General features: G+C 39.0%; 1 protein-coding gene across 3 annotated transcripts in view; it reads right to left on the bottom strand.

Annotated features, from left to right (window-relative positions):
- The window catches only part of INTS6 (integrator complex subunit 6), a 109,229-nt gene that overhangs the window by 31,573 nt on the left and 57,714 nt on the right, over positions 1 to 19,942 (bottom strand). For all 3 annotated transcript variants that reach the window (XM_049853296.1, XM_049853294.1, XM_049853295.1), the window contains 2 exons: positions 15,711 to 15,836; positions 13,257 to 13,411 (listed from right to left, as the gene is read on the bottom strand). In XM_049853296.1, the coding sequence (XP_049709253.1) occupies positions 13,257 to 13,411; positions 15,711 to 15,836 (281 nt within the window). The remainder of the gene's footprint in view (positions 1 to 13,256; positions 13,412 to 15,710; positions 15,837 to 19,942) is intronic.

Raw genomic sequence — 19,942 nt, 5'->3', positions numbered from 1 at the left:
GGCAAGATGGAAGTAAAATTATCTCTATTTGCAGATGACATGATCTTATACACAGAAAACCCTAAGGAATCCTCCAGAAAACTACTGAAACTAATAGAAGAGTTTGGCAGAGTCTCAGGTTCTAAGATAAACATACAAAAATCACTTGGATTCCTCTACATCAACAAAAAGAACATCGAAGAGGAAATAACCAAATCAATACCATACACAGTAGCCCCCAAGAAGATAAAATACTTAGGAATAAATCTTACCAAGGATGTAAAAGACCTATACAAAGAAAACTACAAAGCTCTACTACAAGAGATTCAAAAGGACATGCTTAAGTGGAAAAACATACCTTACTCATGGATAGGAAGACTTAACATAGTAAAAATGTCTATTCTACCAAAAGCCATCTATATATACAATGCACTTCCGATCCAAATTCCAATGTCATTTTTTAAGGTGATAGAGAAACAAATCACCAACTTCATATGGAAGGGAAAGAAGCCTCGGATAAGCAAAGCATTACTGAAAAAGAAGAAGAAAGTGGGAGGCCTCACTCTACCTGATTTCAGAACCTATTATACAGCTACAGTAGTCAAAACAGCCTGGTATTGGTACAACAACAGGCACATAGACCAGTGGAACAGAATTGAGAACCCAGATATAAATTCATCCACATATGAGCAGCTGATATTTGACAAAGGCCCAGTGTCAGTTAATTGGGGAAAAGATAGTCTTTTTAACAAATGGTGCTGGCATAACTGGATATCCATTTGCAAAAATATGAAACAGGACCCATACCTCACACCATGCACAAAAACTAACTCCAAGTGGATCAAAGACCTAAACATAAAGACTAAAACGATAAAGATCATGGAAGAAAAAATAGGGACCACCTCAGAAGCCCTAATACAAGGCATAAACAGAATACAAAACATTACCAAAAATGATGAAGAGAAACCCGATAACTGGGAGCTCCTAAAAATCAAACACCTATGCTCATCCAAAGACTTCACCAAAAGAGTAAAAAGACCACCTATAGACTGGGAAAGAATTTTCAGCTATGACATCTCCGACCAGCGCCTGATCTCTAAAATCTATATGATTCTGTTAAAACTGAACCACAAAAAGACAAACAACCCAATCAAGAAGTGGGCAAAGGATATGAACACACACTTCACTAAAGAAGATATTCAGGCAGCTAACAGATACATGAGAAAATGCTCTCGATCATTAGCCATTAGAGAAATGCAAATTAAAACCACGATGAGCTTCCATCTCACTCCAACAAGGCTGGCATTAATCCAAAAAACACAAAATAATAAATGTTGGAGAGGGTGCGGAGAGATTGGAACTCTCATACACTGCTGGTGGGAATGTAAAATGGTACAACCACTTTGGAAATCGATCTGGCGTTATCTTAAACAGTTAGAAATAGAACTACCATACAACCCAGAAATCCCACTCCTCGGAATATACCCTAGAGAAACAAGAGCCTTCACACATACAGATATATGCACACCCATGTTTATTGCAGCTCTGTTTACAATAGCAAAAAGCTGGAAGCAACCAAGGTGTCCATCAACAGATGAATGAATGGTTAAATAAATTGTGGTATATTCACACAATGGAATACTACGCATCGATAAAGAACAGTGACGAATCTGTGAAACATTTCATTACATGGAGGATCCCAGAAGGCATTATGCTGAGCGAAATTAGAGGCAAAAGGACAAATATTGTATAAGACCACTATTATAAGATCTTGAGAAATAGTATAAACTGAGAAGAACACATACTTTTGTGGTTACGAAGGGGGGAGGGAGGGAGGGTGGGAGAGGGTTTTTTACTGGTTAATTAGCAGATAAGAACTGCTTTAGGTGAAGGGAAGGACAACACTCAATACATGGAAGGTCAGCTCAACTGGACAGGACCAAAAGCAAAGAAGTTTCCAAGATAAAATGAAAGCTTCAAAGGTCAGTGGAGCAAGGGCGGTGGTTTGGGGACCATGGTTTAAGGGGACTTCTAAGTCTATTGGCAAAATAATTCTATTATGAAAACATTCTGCATCCCACTTTGAATTGTGGCGTCTGGGGTCTTAAATGCTAACAAGCGGCCATCTAAGATGCATCAATTGGTCTCAACCCACCTGGAGCAAAGGAAAATGAAGAACACCAAGGTCACACGACAACTAAGAGCCTAAGAGACAGATAGGGCCACATGAACCAGAGACCTACATCATCCTGAGACCAGAAGAACTAGTTGGTGCCCAGCCACAATCGATGACTGCCCTGACAGGGAGCACAGCAGAGGACCCCTGAGGGAGCAGGAGATCAGTGGGATGCAGACCCCAAATTCTCATAAAAAGACCAAACTTAATGGTCTGACTGAGACTAGAGGAATCCCGGTGGTCATGGTCCCCAAACCTTCTGTTGGCACAGGACAGGAACCATCCCTAAAGACAACTCATCAGACATGAAAGGGACTGGACAGTGGGTAGGTGAGAGATGCTGATGAAGAGTGAGCTAATTATATCAAGTGGTCACTTGAGACTGTGTTGGCATCTCCTGTCTGGAGGGGGGATGGGAGGATAGAGAGAGTTGGAAGCTGGCAAAATTGTCATGAAAGGAGAGACTGGAAGGGCTGACTCATTAGGGGGAGAGCAAGTAGGAATACGGAGTAAGATGTATATAAACTTATATGTGACAGTCTGACTTGATTTGTAAACGTTCACTTAAAGCTCAATAAAAGTTAATAAAAAAAAAATTACATCTCATTTCAGTATCAACACTTCTTATTTGAAATTTATTTTCAAATATTGAAATTTATAAAAATTCCCTTTCCTCTAAAACATCCTTCAGTTAACTAAATTTTGCCAGTTACTTTTCATATTATCTATTTCTTATGACTCTCTCATCATCTTACATTGAACTCTTACTGTCTCCTACCTGGACCACAGCAATAGCCCTCTTGCCAGCTGCCTGCCTTCCAACTCACTTCCCTTCCAACTTTGCTGCATGTAACAACCACTAGATTAACTTTCCTAAAGCAGCACGTAAAAATGCCACTCTGTTAAAACATCTTCAACTGCTCTTTGATCCCCACTGAAAAAAAAAGCTCAAATTCTTTAACCTCAGCCTTCAGAGTCATCAGCAATTTGACTTATTTAAATAGTAATCTCAAGGTCCTATATACATGTTATGATCCACCCAAACTCAGCTACTTGTCATTCCTCCAAATACAACTTGTTCTTTTTTACTTCCATACTTTTTGCTCCTACCATTTCCTCCTCCAGTCGAAATGCTACCCGTGGTTCAAAACCCTCTATGGCTTGTGACAATTTGCAATAGACCACTTGACTAGTCAATATTAATACATACTGCTTGTAATATTGGTTTTGGATTTCTTTCTGTTAGGACTTCCAGGTACCATACAGTACACTACTGCAGGCATTAAACAAATACAATAGGATGAATAACCAACAAGACAACATTGCATACAAACATGATATGAGTTGAAAGGGCTCTAGAAGAGAAAGTACACTGACCAAAGGAATGGGGAGCCTCTCTATGAGGGAAGATGAAAAAGTTATCATGGAAAAGTAATAAAGAAGATGCCTCACCAAAATTTATAAAGCCTCAATGAGTATACAATTATATACATTTTCATGTTCTACTTCATTAAATCCCTAACGAATAAAGGAAATACCACTTTACAGACTCTGTATGGACTTAAAGTAAAAATTACCCTGAAGAACTGGTACAGGTTTACATAAAAGGTTTTAAAAAGGGTTCAGTTTAATTCATAAATGATAGTTCCATGAAGTATCATTAAAGACAGCTTAGTGATCTTTGAAATACAATTCTTATCTTCTAAGGGTAATATTAAAGAGAACCACTGTCACGCTCTCCCACAAAATATCTCCTGATGTCCTCAGATACTACAAAAAATACTAGTCTGAAAAAGAGTATACCACTAACACCGAATAAATATTATTTGTATATTTTTACCCTATGATAGTAAGAATAGTGAATACTGATAATTCACCATGATCATTCAAGAGATCTCACTGTTCCTAAAAATAATCCAGGTACACAAGACCAGAAAATCTTTTCTAACCTTAAGCCTCCAGAATGAAACACTGAAACATGCAAGTCAACACCAATCTCTGTGACTAAAAAGACTGCAGGTCAATAATCAGGATTTTCAAACCTTCATTTAAATTCTAAGTTGTGTCCCAGAGACAAATCCTCATGTCACATTATGTTGACAGTCCAAAGAGAAAATCTTGCTACATTTGTGATTCTGTATCCAGATGCCAATAATAAAAAGGTAAGGATGGTCAACAATTGAATGGATAAATAAATTATGGTACATTCACAAAATAGAATGCTGTACATTGATAAAGAACAATGATGAATCTGTAAAATATTTCATAACATGGAGGAACCTGGAAGGCATTATGCTGAGTGAAATTAGTCAGCTGCAAAAGGACAAATATTGTATGAGGCCACTATTACGAGAACTCAAGAAATAGTCTAAACAGAGAAGAAAATATTCTTTGATGGTTACGAGAGGCGAGAGGGAGAGGGGGATTCACTAATTACATAGTAGACAAAAAATAATTTAGGAGAAGGGATGGACAACACACAATACAGGAGAGGTCAGCACAACTGGACTATACCAAAAGCAAAGAAATTTTCTGAATAAACCAAACGCTGCAAGGGCCAGAGTAGCAGGGGCGGGGGTGTGGGGACCATGCTTTCAGGTGACATCTAGGTCAACTGGCATAATAAAAACTATTAAGGAGAGGTGGGGCCAAGATAGTGCAATAGACAGACGCTTCTGCGAGCCCTCTTTACAAGAAAGACCCGAAAAAACAAACCAAACGAGTATATTTGTGACAAACTGGGAGCCCTAAGCATCAAAGGCAAGCTCAGACAACAAACTGAGGGGCAGAGCGAGGAAGAGGCCGTTCAGAAGTGGAGAGGAGTTACCGGACCTGAATCGCAGGGAGCCCTCAGACACCATTCCCGGAGCAGCGGCGGCGGTGGCGGCAGGCTGATACCAGCGTTTGGCCACACTTTCCTCAGGGAGAAGCAGCCAGCACACAGCCTACTCACACCTCTGGAACCTGAGAAGAACGGCGCTCTCGGCAAAAGCTAAGTACTTGCATATATCTTACCGAGCCCAGCACCCACCACCCCCAAGCTGGCTTCAGCGGCTGAATCCCTGGACCTGAGACAGACCCTGCTGAGCACCTAGAGTCATCCTCCAAGCCTTAGGGAAGGAAAAAATTTGTAACTGCGGGGAAAAGATAATTTGCTAGCTCCATTAACCAGGTGAGCTCAGGACAGAAGCGGCTCCTGTCAAGGCATAAACCGTCCATGGACTTTGAGAACCTTTCCCTTCCACATGGACCTGAGTGGGCCCATTTCGGGAGAATAGACCCTGTTGGGAAACTCCAACCATTTCAACTGTGTGGTGGGGAGGTGGGTGCTTGATGTTTGACATTGCTTTGCCTCTTAAACAAGGTCATCACCTATCCACAACAGGGACCTAAGGACTGGCAGCTCCACTCAGATCACCCAGCCACCCACGACAGGGGTCCAAACATAACTGGTACCTCCCAGTCCTTACAACCAAAACCTTTGGGTGCCCATGGTCCCTCTGCAGAACCCACCTACCACCACGCTCTAGTGAACAGAGACGCATTTTCCTCAGAGACACTCGGGGGTCAGTTCTCAGCCACCTGCCTTATTCAGAGCGTGACGCCCTGCTGCAATCAGATACCAGTACATACGCCAATCAACCCTGCCTCTCTAACACTGTAGGACAGAGCCTGTACCAAACACTTGATATCAGCTACCTGGAAACCTGAGCTGAATTCATGCAAGAAAACTAAATGGACTCCTAGACTGATAACACCTGATAACAGCTCTAGCCAGCTGGGGACAGGACACCAGAGCTCCAAAGGCGAAAATAATCAAGCTAGCTCACTCAAGCAACCCATAGGGGTATACCAAAACAAAACAAAGAAAGCAGCTATGACACAGTATCAAGCATAAAATAATAAAATAACTTACAGATGGCTCAGGGACAACAGTCAATATCAAGTCACATAAAGAAACAGGCCATGATCACCTCAACAGGCTCTCAAAACACAGAATCCCGGGATCGTCTAGATGAAAGTGCATTCCTGGAATTACCAGTGCCAGAATACAAAAGTTTAATATACAGAACCCTTCAAGACGTCAGGAAGGAAATCAGGCAATACGCAGAACAAGCCAAGGAACACACAGATAAAGCAACTGAAGAAATTAAAAAGATTATTCAGGAACATAATGAAAAGTTTAATAAGCTGGAAAATCCATTACAGACAGACATCAGAAATTCAGAAGATTAACAATACAATTACAGAATTAGATAACTCAATAGAAAGTAAAAGGAGCAGAATTGAGCAAGTAGAAGTCAGAATTTCTGAACTCGAAGATAAATCACTTGGCACTAATATATTTGAAGAAAAATCAGATAAAAGAATTTAAAAAAATGAAGAAACATTAAGAATCATGTGGGACTCTATCAAGAGAAATAACCTATGAGTGATTGGAATACCAGAACAGGGAGGGATAACAGAAAATACAGAGAAAATTGTTGAAGATTTGTTGGCAGAAAACTTCCCTGATATTATGAAAGATGAGAAGATATCTATCCCAAGATGCTCATCAAACTCCATGTAAGGTAGATCTTAAAAGAAAGTCACCAAGATATATTATAATCAAGCTTGCCAAAACCAAAGATAAAGAGAGAATTATAAGAGCCGCGAGGGATAAAAATGAAAAGTTACCTACAAAGGAGAGCCAATAAGAATAAGCTCAGAATACTCGGCAGAAACCATGCAGGCAAGAAGGCAATGGGATGACATATTTAAGAAACTGAACGAAAAAAATTGCCTGCCAAGAATCATATATCCATCAAAACTGTCTCTTAAATATGAAGGTGAAATTAAAACATGTTCAGATAAACACAAGTTTAGGGAATTTGTAAAAACCAAACCAAAACTACAAGAAATACCAAACGGAGGTCCTTTGGTTAGAAAATCAATAATATCAGGTATCAACCCAACACTAGAACACTGGGCAGAGCAACCAGAAGTCAACCCATAAAGGGAAATCCAAAAAAACAAAGCGAGATTAAAAAAAAAAAAAAAGCCAAACACAGGATAACAGCGATGTTATTACATAAAAGACAACATTAAAATAATAAAGAGGGACTAGGAAAAATAATTATACACCTGCCATATGGAGAGGAACATACGTCAATACAAGAAAAAACTCCTAGTTTTAAATTTAGAAAAATAGGGGTAAATAGTAAGGTAACCACAAAGGAGAAAAACTACCCTACTCATCAAAATACAAGGGAAAAATACAGACTCAGCAGAAACAAAATCAACAACAACAAATATGAGGAAAGGACAATATATAAAGAAAATCTCAGCACATAAAATCAAGTGGGAAAAAGAAACTGTCAACACACAAAAAAAGACATCAAAATGATAGCACTAAATTCATACCTATCCATAATTACCCTGAATGTAAATGGACTAAACGCACCAATAAAGAGGCAGAGAGTGGCAGAATGGATTAAAAAACAAGATCCATCTATATGTTGCCTGCAAGAGACACACCTTAGACTTAGAGACAAAAACAAACTAAAACTCAAAGGAAGGAAAAAAATATATCAAGCAAACAACAATCAAAAAAGAGCAGGAGTGGCAATATTAATTCCTCACAAAATAGACTTGAAAGTTGAATCCATCATAAAGGATAAGGAAGGATACTATATAATGATTAAAGGGACAATACACCAAGAAGCTATAACCATATTAAATATTTATGCACCCATTGACAGGGCCACAAGATACATAAAACAAACTCTATCAGCATTGAAAAGTGAGATAGACAGCTCCACAATAATAGTAGGAGACTTCAACACACCACTTTCGGTGAAGGACAGGACATCCAGAAAGAAGCTCAATAAAGACACGCAAGATCTAAATGTCACGATCAACCAACTTGACCTCATAGACATATACAGAACACTCCACCCAACAGCAACCAAGTATACTTTCTGTTCTACTGCACATGGAACATTCTCTAGAATAGACCACATATTAGGTCATAAAGCAAGCCTTAGCAGAATCCAAAACACTGAAATATTACAAAGCATCTTCTCTGACCATAAGGCCATAAAAGTGGAAATCAGTAACAGGAAAAGCAGGGAAAAGAAATCAAACACCTGGAAACTGAACAATACCCTGCTCAAAAAAGACTGGATTATAGAACACATTAAGGATGGAATAAAGATATTCGGAGAATCCAATGAGAATGAAAACACTTCCTATCAGAACCTTTGGGACACAGCAAAAGCAGCTCTCAGAGGCCGATTTATATCAATAAATGCACACATCCAAAAAAGAAGAAAGGGCAAAAATCAAAGAATTATCCCTATAACTTGAACAAAAAGAAAGAGAACAACAAAAGAAACCCAAAGGAAACAGAAGGAAACAAATAATAAAAATAAGAGCTGAACTAAATGAAATAGAAAACAGAAAAACAACTGCAAGAATTAACAAGACCAAAAGCTGGTTTTTTGAAAAAAAAAAAAATCAACAAAATTGATAAAGCACTGGCCAAACTGACAAAAGAAAAACAGGAGAGGAAGGAAATAACTCGAATAAGAAATGAGATGGGCGATATTACAACAGGCCCAGCTGAAATTAAAAGATCAGATTATTATGAAAAACTATACTCAAACAAATTAGAAAACCTAGAAGAAATGGATGAATTCCTGGAAAAACAGTACCTACCTGAACTAACACAAACAGAGGTAGAACAACTAAATAGACCCATAACAAAAGAAGAGATTGAAAAGGTAATCAAAAAACTCCTATCAAAAAAAACCCCTGGTCCGGAGGGCTTCACTGCAGAGTTCTACCAAACTTTCAAAGAGTTAACACCAGTACTAAAGCTATTTCAGAGCATAGAAAAGGACAGAATACTACCAAATTCATTCTATGAAGCCACCATCTCCCTGATACCAAAACCAGGTAAAGACACCACAACAAAGGAAATTATAGACCTATATCCCTCATGAATGTAGATGCAAAAATCCTCAACAAAACTCTAGCCAATAGAATTCAACAACATATCAAAAAAATAATTCACCATGACCAAGTGGGATTCATACCAGGTATGCAGGGATGGTTCAACATTAGAAAAACAATTAATGTAATCCATCATAGCAATAAAACAAAAGACAAGAATCACATGATTTTATCAATTGATGCAGAAAACGCATTTGACAAAGTTCAACACTCATTCATGATAAAAACTCTCAGCAAAATAGAATAGAAGGAAAATTCCTCAACATAATAAAAGGTATTTTTATACAGAGCCAACAGCCAACATCACCCTAAATGGACAGAGCCTGAAAACATTCCCACTGAGATCGGGAACCAGACAAGGATGACCTTTATCACCACTCTTAATCAACATTGTGCTGGAAGTCCTAGCCAGAGCAATTAGGCTACATAAAGAATAAAGGGCATCCAGAACGGCAAGGAGGAGGTAAAAGTATCTCTATTTGCAGATGACATGATCTTATACACAGAAAACCCTAAGGAATCCTCCAGAAAACTACTGCAACTAATAGAAGAGTTCAGCAGAGTATCGGGATCCAAGATAAACATACAAGGATCAGTTGGATTCCTCTACACCAACAAAAAGAACATCTAAGAGGAAATCACCAAATCAATGCCATTTACAGTAGCCCCCAAGAAGATAAAATACTTAGGACGAAATCTTACCAGAGATGTAAAAGACTTATGCAAAGAAAACTACAGTACACTTCTGCAAGAAACCAAAAGAGACTTACATAAGTGGAAGAACATAACTTGCTCGTGGATAGGAAGACTTAACATTATAAAAATGTGTATTCTACCAAAAGCGATCTATACATTCAACGCAATTCCGATCCAAATCCCAACGACATTCTTAAATGAGATGGAGAAACAAATCACCAAATTCACATGGAAGGGAAAGAGGCCCCAGATAAACGAGGCATTACTGAAAAAGAAGAACAAAGTGGGAGGCCTTACTTTACCTGATTTTAGAACGTATTATACCACCACAGTAGGCAAAACAGCCTGTTACTGGTACAACAACAGATACATGGACCAATGGAACAGAATTGAGAATCCATAAATCCATCCACATATGAGCAGTTGATATTTGACAAAGGCCCCAAAACAGTTAAATGGGGAAAAGACAGTCTTTTTAACAAATGGTGCTGGCATAACTGGATATCCATCTGCAAAAAAATGAAACAAGATCCATACCTCATTCCATGCACAAAAACTAACTCAAAATGGATCAAAGACCTAAGTATAAAATCTAAAACGATAAAGATCATGGAAGGAAAAAGAGGGACAATGTTAGGAGCCCTAATACATGGCATAAACAGTATACAAAACATTATAAAGAATGTAGAACAAAAACTAGATAACTGGGAGCTCCTAAAAATCAAACACCTATGCTCATCCAAAGACTTCACCAAAAGAGTAAAAAGACTACCTACAGACTGGGAAAAAGTTTTTAGCTATGACATTTCTGATCAGCGCCTGATCTCTAAAATCTACATGATACTGCAAAAACTCAAGTGCAAAAAAGACAAATAACCCAATTAAAAAATGGGCAAAAGATATGAATAGACACGTCACTAAAGAAGACATTCAGGTAGCTAACAGATACATGAGGAAATGTTCACGATCATTAGCCATTAGAGAAATGCAGATCAAAACTACAATATTTCATCTCACTCCAACAAGGCTGGCATTAATCCAAAAACCAAAGAATAAATGTTGGAGAGGCTGTGGTGAGATTGGAACACTTATGCACTGCTGGTGGGACTGTCAAATGGTACAACCACTTTGGAAATTGATTTGGCGCTTCCTTAAAAAGCTAGAAATAGAGCTACCATAGGATCCAGCAATCCCACTCCTTGGAATATATCCTGGAGAAATAAGAGCCTTTACACAAACAGATATATGCACACCCATGTTTACTGCAGCACTGTTTACAATAGCAAAAAGATGGAAGCAACCAAGGTGCCCATCAACAGGTGAATGGATAAATAAATTATGGTATATTCACACAATGGAATACTACACATCGATAAAGAACAGTGAGGAATCTGAAACATTTCCTAACATGGAGGAACCTGGAAGGCATTATGCTGAGTGAAATTAGTCAGTTGCAAAAGGACAAATATTGTATAAGACCACTATTATAAGAACTTGAGAAATAGTTTAAACTGAGAAGAAAACATTCTTTTGTGGTTAGGAGAGTGGGGACGGAGGGAGGGTGGGAGAGAGGCATTCACTAATTAGACAGCAGATAAGAACTACTTTAGGTGAAGGGAAAGACAGCACACAATACAGGGGAGGTCAACACAATTGGCCTAAACCAAAAGCAAAGAGTTTCCTGAATAAACTGAATGCTTCGAAGGCCAGCATACCAAGGGCAGGGGTCTGGGGACCATGGTTTCAGGTGACATCTAAGTCAATTGGCATAATAAAATCTATTAAGAAAACATTCTGCATCCCACTTTGAAGAGTGGCATCTGGGGTCTTAAACACTGGCAAACAGCCATCTAGGATGCATCAATTGGTCTCAACCCACCTGGATCAAAGGAGAATGAAGAACACCAAGGACACAAGGCAATTACAAGCCCAAGAGACAGAAAGGGCCACATGAACCAGCGGCTACATCATCCTGAGACCAGAAGAACTAGATGGCGCCCGGCTACAACCGATGACTGCCCTGACAGGGAACACAACAGAGAACCTCTGAGGGAGCAGGAGAGCAGTGGGATGCAGACCCCAGATTCTCATAAGACCAGACTTAATGGTCTGACTGAGACTGGAAGGATCCTGGTGGTCATGGCCCCCAGACCTTCTGTTGGCCCAGGACAGGAACCATTCCTAAAGCCAACTCTTCAGACAGCGATTGGGCTGGATAATGGTTGGAGAGGGATGCTGGTGAGGAGTGAGCTTCTTGGATCAGGTGGACACTTGAGACTGTTGGCATCTCCTGCCTAGAGGGGAGATGAGAGGGTGGAGGGGGTTAAAAGCTGACGAAATGGAGACAAAAAGAGAGAGTGGACGGAGAGAGCGGGCTGTATCATTAGGGGGAGAGTAATGGGGAGTGTGTAGCAAGGTGTATGTGGGTTTTTGTGTGAGAGACTGACTTGATTTATAAACTTTCACTTAAAGCACGATAAAAATTATTAAAAAAAAACTATTAAGAAAAGATTGTGCATCCCATTTTGGAGAGTGGCGTCTGGGGTCTTAAATGCTAGCAAGCGGCCATCTAAGATGCAACAATTGGTCTCAACCTACCTGGGGCAAAGGAGAATGAAGAACACTAAAGACACAAGGAAAGTATGAGCCCAAGAGCCAGAATGGACCGTGTAAATCAAAGACTACAACAGCCTGAGACCAGAAGAACTAGATGGTGCCCAGCTACAACAGATGACTGCCATGACAGGGAGTACAACAGAGAATCCCTGAAGGAGCAGGAGAGCAGTGGGATGCAGAACCCAAATTCTAGGAAAAAGATCAGGCTTAATGATCTGACTGAGACCAGAGGGATCCCAGAGGTCATGGTCCCCAGACTTTCTGTTAGCCCAAGACAGGAACCATTCTCAAAGCTAACTGTTCAGACAGGGATTGGACTGGATTACAACAAGACAGAACATGATACTGGTGAGGAGTGGCCTTCTTGGATCAAGTAGACACATGAGACTATCTAGGCAGCTCCTGTTTGGAGGGGAGATGTGGATGTGCCTAGGTGGACAGAAGCTGGCTGAATGTACATGGAAACACAGGGTGGAGAGAAGGAATGTGAGGTCTCATTAGTGGGAGAACAGCTAGGAGTACAGAGCAAGGTGTATATAAGAGACTGACTTGATTTGAATACTTTCACTTAAAGCACAATAAAAATTTTTTTTAAATATAAGGATGGTATCGGATTCTAAAGGAAACAGATACCTCATTTTTATTACTTCATTAACAATAGTTTATTATAGCATGTGGATCATCTGTCTAATCCCCCTCATGAACCACACCTCTAACTGACAGTAGTACTCAGAACTGATATAAACAGCAATTAAATGGTTACTATTACAGTCATGGTATCTCTTGTACTTACTAGTGTTGGAGAATTCTGATCCGGCCAAAAAGATTCTGGAACAGGCCAATGACCTATAGGAACCCCAGTTTTAGGATTTGGTCTGACATATATGAGCTTGTGACAACTATGCCAAGGCTGAGATCCAAAAGGCCTTGACACATCTGGCTGGCCATCTGTAGCAAAGAAATTAAAACAAAACATTTAGCACTGGGGGAAAAAAAGTTGAATTATACCCATTATTACCCAAGTTAATAAAAATGCCCTAACTCTTGTTCTTTTCTGGATTTCCCTATTTTCTTACATGGTAAGATACCATGGATTATTGCTTAATATTTAGATTAGATTAAAACTCACCAGACAATAAAGTTTGCAATTCCAACTATCAGTTCACCAGTTGAGAGGACCTCCTAAAGAACCTTTTGCTTGGCCAATCAGAACATGTAAAACATTCTCTATGGAAAATGTTTGTGTAATGAATAATAAGGGCAAGCATCCAATTTATCCGTTTCCTTATCATATCCCCAGTGCCAAAAATAGAGCCAGGCACACAGTAAATGCTAAGTGAGTATTGCTAAGTGAATATTTCTTAAAAATAATTTTAACTAAAGCCTAATAACTCCTCCAAAAAAAAAAAATACTTTATGCCCATCCAGATTTAAAGCACCTACCTTAATCCAAAAGACTTGCAGCAAAACAGTGATTTTCTTTTCCAATATAGGTTTAGCATCCTCTGCTCCTTCTGTATAATCCCAATCTTTCTTCTCTGTAATCCCTCCCTCAATTACAGACTCTAGTGGCTCACCTCTCCTAACCACTGCCGTCGAGTCGATTCCGACTCACAGCGACCCTATAGAACAGAGTAGAACTGCCCCACACACCTCGCCTAAGCATCATAAATAATTTTCTAATTCTTGAAATAAGTTATATTCAGTGCAGAGAGTCCTAGCTGTAAACTGTCCATTGGTTCTAGTCTAACTCCTTATGTTGTTGTTGCTGTTAATTTAATTACCATCAAATCAATTGTGACTCATGGCAACTCCACACAGAGGCTTATCTACGGCAAATGGAACCTATGGCGAGCACTGAAATTGCACCCTTGCAGAGGTGTGTGAGCGCCCAGGGCCAATCTGTAAGTTGTGTTCCCCTACCCCAAAATTCGAGCACCCAGGGGCAATCTCTAAATTGCACCCCCCCCCCCAATTTCAGGATGAATAAATGTTGATAGCAGCAACACATGAGCAGAAATACCTGCCCCCTCTTGTCTGCCTTCCCCCCACTGTCCGGCTGCCTCAGTCAGGCACCTTTCCTATTTGCGGTGCCTGGGTATGTCACTCCACACCTCGTCTGGCGCCCCCTTGCAGTTGCGCCCAGGGGCAAGTGCTGCGCTCTGCTCCCCCTTCCCCACGCCTCTGCGCCCACGTCCACACACCTGGCACTCATCTCCTAGACAACCTCACCATAACATCAGCTCAAAAATACAAGTCAAGTTCCTTCATCTTTGACTTAACACACTATGGCACTACATGAAAATTACAACTGCACCTTCCTTGCTTTCATGATGAAAATTAATGTGTTCAAAGTCATTTTTTTTTTTTTTTTTCAGTTTCTTCTCTTTCTACACTCAGCAGAGCAAGATCACATACTCTGTCTTGACCCATGGTGGCTCTCAAATACAGAAGTATTAGTTTTAACCTGCTGAATGATCTCTCACAGCTGGCAATGTAAACTGAGATGGTTAGTCGAAACTGTTTGATGCCCCCCTTTCAAGTGGCACCCAGGGCATGTGCCATACTCGCCACACCTTAACTCTGCCTCTGATACATGTGCACAGTAGAACTGCAACACAGGGTCTTGAAGACTGTGACCTTTCAGAAGTAGATTCCAGGCCTATCTCCCCAGGCACTTCTGGGTGGGTTCAAACCACCAACCTTTTGGCTAGTAGTGGAGTGCTTAACTGTTTGAGACACCCAGGGACTCCTCTAACTCTTTATACCTTCTGGCTAATATAAATAGTTCATGATCAGAGAAGCTGAGAAAAAAGTCAGGTAGGGATTAGCTAGAATTAAAAGAGTTAAGCCTAATGGCAAAGGCTAGTCCTTAATTTTTGGACCCACACAAACCATTTGGTTCTGTTCAGTTTGATCCTAGGAACAGTGTAGCTAAGGAATAAACACCTAGGGTTGAACACTCTGTGAATTAGAGAACATGAGAGAGGCAAATTTATTGGAGAGGCAACAGTACAATATTAAAAAAGGAATGAGGTTTCTGGCTCTTACTAAAACTGTAAGCTATAAACAATCATTAATATCAAAAGATGACGTTAATGAACCACTATCAGTTTACCTTGATTTCCCTATTTTAATCTTCCCTCGTTACAGTAACAGTTTTGTCACCTTACTATAAAGGCCAAAATTGTAGTGATCAGTTCTACTTAAAACAACTGATAAAGCAAGTCTGTAAGTACAATAATACCTTCTACCGGAGAAGGGTCTGGTCCTGCTTTTTCAAAGTTTATTACCACCCCACTTTGCACCTTCTGCACCAAGGACTCCAGACACTGATTAAGCATTCTTGGAGAACATACTGAATATGAACGGCCTGAGATAAAAAAAAGAGTAAAACTAGTTAGTTGAAGGACTCTCACCTTTGGCAAGAAGGAACCATGGTGAGGTTACAGTACTAATAAAAGTTGAATGGTAAAGTTTAACTTATTTCACTATCTAATGGAAAAGTTATTTCCAATAAAACAACCAACAATTAATTCCATTTTATGAGAGCACATAATGTTAATAAAAATCTTGGTCTGTACAATGTACAAATCACAAAGAAAAAAATACATATTCTACGTATGTATATAACACTATTTCCAAATGTTACTAATATCATTTATCTTTAATACATACACACATACTTACAACATCAAGTAACTATCCCCCAATAATCTTTCTCCTACTTAGCAAAAGTACTCTCATTAGGATTAATGCTAAATACAAAGGGGATATGCAGTAACTATTGAAATTGGTCTCTGGCAGTGACTGCATATTTTAAGTATCTGCAGAAAAGATGGTATTGTGTTTTTCCAAATTTCAGTTGGCTTAACTTGGGAATTTCCTATTTTTTTTAATGAATACTCCTTTCACATGTGTTAACCTACAATATATTTAGTTCAAAAGCATTAAAAATCTAGTGATTGGGAAAAAAAAAAAAAAAAGATACAGGTGAAAAGATCTCCTAAACAGTGACTTTCAACAAAATTATCTGGACCTGTGCTGTCCAATACTATAGCTGCCAGCTGCGTATAGTTACTGAGAACTTGAAATGTACCTAGGTCCAATTGAGATACACAGTAAGTGTAAAACAGACACCAGATTTCAAAGGCTTAGTATTAAAAAAATGTAAAATCTCTTAATCACTTTAAAACATCAATTTCATGTCGAAATATGTGGGATACAATGGTTTAAATAAAATATATTATTGAAACTAATTTCACCTGTTTCTGTTTTTTTTTTTAATGTGGCTACTAGAAAATTTTTAATTGCGTATGTAGCTTGCATTATATTTCTTTTATACAGTGTTGATCTAGACCAATGCAGAAAACCTGCACCACTAAAATTCAATTTTAATTAAATATCTTGCAATATTATTTTTAGTAAGTTCAATATGATAAAGTCCTGCCCTTTTACAAACTCAACCAGTTATTTCAGAATACAGGCTACTTCACTGTATTTGACAAATCAAATTACTCATATCAATTCATTCTCAACATGTAATCTGCTAAAGGATACTCCTGGAAGAGACCATTAGGCGGTAGTGAATGACTCAAACACTCAAAAATAAGCTTTTCTTAGAAAAACAGCCATCACATAACAAGCAACTTACCTGCATACAATGATGATGTTGGTACCCATAAAGGGCCACCAATTACCAAGTGCCTCTTAGGTGCCTGGCACTGTTCTAACCACTTTATCATATTAATTTATTTAATCTTAGCAAAAATTATATGGGTTATTTTTCCCATTTTACAAAGGAGAAAACTAAGGCACAGAGTAGTTAGCTAACTTATCCAAGTTAGTACAGTGGTGCAGCCAAGATTCAAACCCTGAAAGGGCATTAGAAACTACTCCAGGTACACTTTTTCCCTTTGGAAATCAAGGTGCTGATTTGAAACCAATACTGAAACTGTCTATACAGAGCCAAGTTTATTTGGAAGCACCGGTAAATTAAAAAAAAAAAAAAAAAAATTAAGTCAATTTAAACATGTACATAAAACACATAAAAAAGGCTGACCATCCTAACACACAAGTATTTAAAAGATTATGTAAAGGTTGAATATCTTATTTCATGACATTTACACATCTTCCCAAGACATCATTAAAATAAATAAATAAATTTGACTGTATAATTGTCGTTAATTCTCTCTACTCCCCTAAGCTATATTATCAAGTTGATGACCAGAAAAATATAAGCAAATCAGTTATGATCTTAGTTTGAAATAAAATTATTTAAAGAGGTGTTTTATAAAAACTAGGAAAAACTGAATAAACAAGTCATTTGGCAAATAATAAAAATCCATTCTTTTGAAAGTTAGAAATAAGCAATTTCTGCCATCTTTACAAAGTGAGCCTATATTCTATGTAATGTTGTTCTTATGTTTACTTATTCTCTATGTTAAACTCACATAGAAGATGTGACGACACTTTGTACTGAATGTGTGAAGCTTTATACCGAAGGGTAAGGTTTCTAGAATCGCTAATTATATCTGTAAGAAAAGTGTATTAACACACACCTTCGAGTCAAGAAGCTGGCTCAGTCTTCGTTAAGTAGAGCCCACAGAAGTCTACTTCTAGATTAGCATTTTAGTAAAATGAAGAAGATGCAAAGAGAACATTTCTAAGTTGGGCAACAGTCCCTACAGATGCTAAGAAGTTACATTTATTAATCTAGAAGTCTTTAAATAATTCTTATAAAACGCTTCTTATCCTCAGTATTTCCACCAACACGTCTATTAGGCACTGTCGCCCCTGCGCCTCCCCTGCTTCTTTCCAGCGTACCAATCTTGGTTTGTGGCACAGCCATTCAGCTCCAGCTGCTCAGGCCAAGGGAATCATCCTTGACTTCGCTTCCCCTCGCTCCCCCATCCCTGGTTTTCCTTTGAAATATATCCTGCATCAGACTTCTCCAAACCCAGCACTCCAGACCAAATTACTATTATCCCTTATTAGTCTCCTGGTTTCCATTCTTGCTACTGTACAGTATGTTCTTACCCAACAACCAAAGTTGCTTTTCAGGAACAGAAACCAGACGTCATCCCCTATTCAAAGCCCTCCAATGGCTTCGCGTCACGCTTGTTGATGTTGTGTGCTGTCGAGTCAGTTCTGACTCATAACGACCCTACAGGACAGAGCAGAGCTGCCCCATAGGGTTTTCAAGGAGCAGCTGGTGGATCCAAACTGCCCACCTTTTGGTTAGCAGCTTGAGCTCTTAACCACTGCGCCACCAGGGCACACCATCATACTTAGAAAATAAAAAATATTTATTATTATGGCCTAAACAACTATTCAGTACTTGGCCCCTGCCTACCTCTTCTTTCCACTCCTCCCTAACTTTGTAAGCTCCGGTCACATCAACCTTTTTGTTGCTCCCAAATACAGAACTTTTTCCTGGGGGGAACAAGTCCCTTTCCTCCCTCCACTTCCCCCTTGCCAGGAGGGGAAGCTTCATCATTCAGGTCCCTGCTTATCCGCCACCCTCTACCCTAATTTCTTTTCTTCAAAGTAATTAAAAAAAATTGCTGTCAGTCAATTCCAATTCATACATATAAACACAACTAATATGTGCATATATATGTATATCTGTGCACATATATGTGTGTGTGTGTATACACACACACATACATATGCCCTCGTGGTGCAGTGGTTAAGAGCTATGGTGAGCTATGGCTCCAACTCATAGCGACCCTATAGGATGGAGTAGAACTGCCCCATAGGGTTCCCAAAGGGCAGCTGGTGGATTCGAACTGTCAACCTTTTGGTTAGCAGCCATAGTTCTTAACCACTGCACCACCGGCGGCTCTCTAGAATAATATTATTTATTCATTTTACATGATTATTATCTGTCACCCTGTCTAACAATCTAGGCTTTGTCTACTGTAGTGCTGTATTCCCAGTATCTGGAACACTATTTGGCATAGAGTGGACGCTCGTTAATTACCACTTTAATAATTAATAATAACTACATCCTATTCAAATCACAGACCAATAAATAAAATTTTAAAACCATGTTAATATTTGTTAAAGAAAAATGCTTGCAATGACAATTTTGCATTTTTTTAAAACACATACATAAGAAATACAACAAAATATTAACTGATTTGGCAATTATAGGTGAACTTCTTTCCAATTTTCTCAGTGAGCATGAATTATTTTAGTATGGGAAAAATAAATGTATGCGCACATGCGTGCACGCGCACACACACACACACACACACACACACACAGAGGAAACTTACCAGTGATTATATATTTGGATAGTGCAGTAACAGCGGGTATTAGCTTTTTGTTCTACTTTCCTGATATTCTACCCCTAAAACTTTCTTTAGTGAACATTCTTTTAAAATAAAAGACACATTACTGAGATATATGAAAAGGTGAGTGGCATTTGGGCAGCTTCCCATTATTGTTAGCGAGAGCATGAAAAGGGGATTC

The sequence above is a fragment of the Elephas maximus genome, chromosome 14 (genome assembly GCF_024166365.1).
Source record: "Elephas maximus indicus isolate mEleMax1 chromosome 14, mEleMax1 primary haplotype, whole genome shotgun sequence".
NCBI classification, from domain to species: domain Eukaryota; kingdom Metazoa; phylum Chordata; class Mammalia; order Proboscidea; family Elephantidae; genus Elephas; species Elephas maximus.
This window is presented reverse-complemented; position numbering and strand designations above follow the sequence as displayed.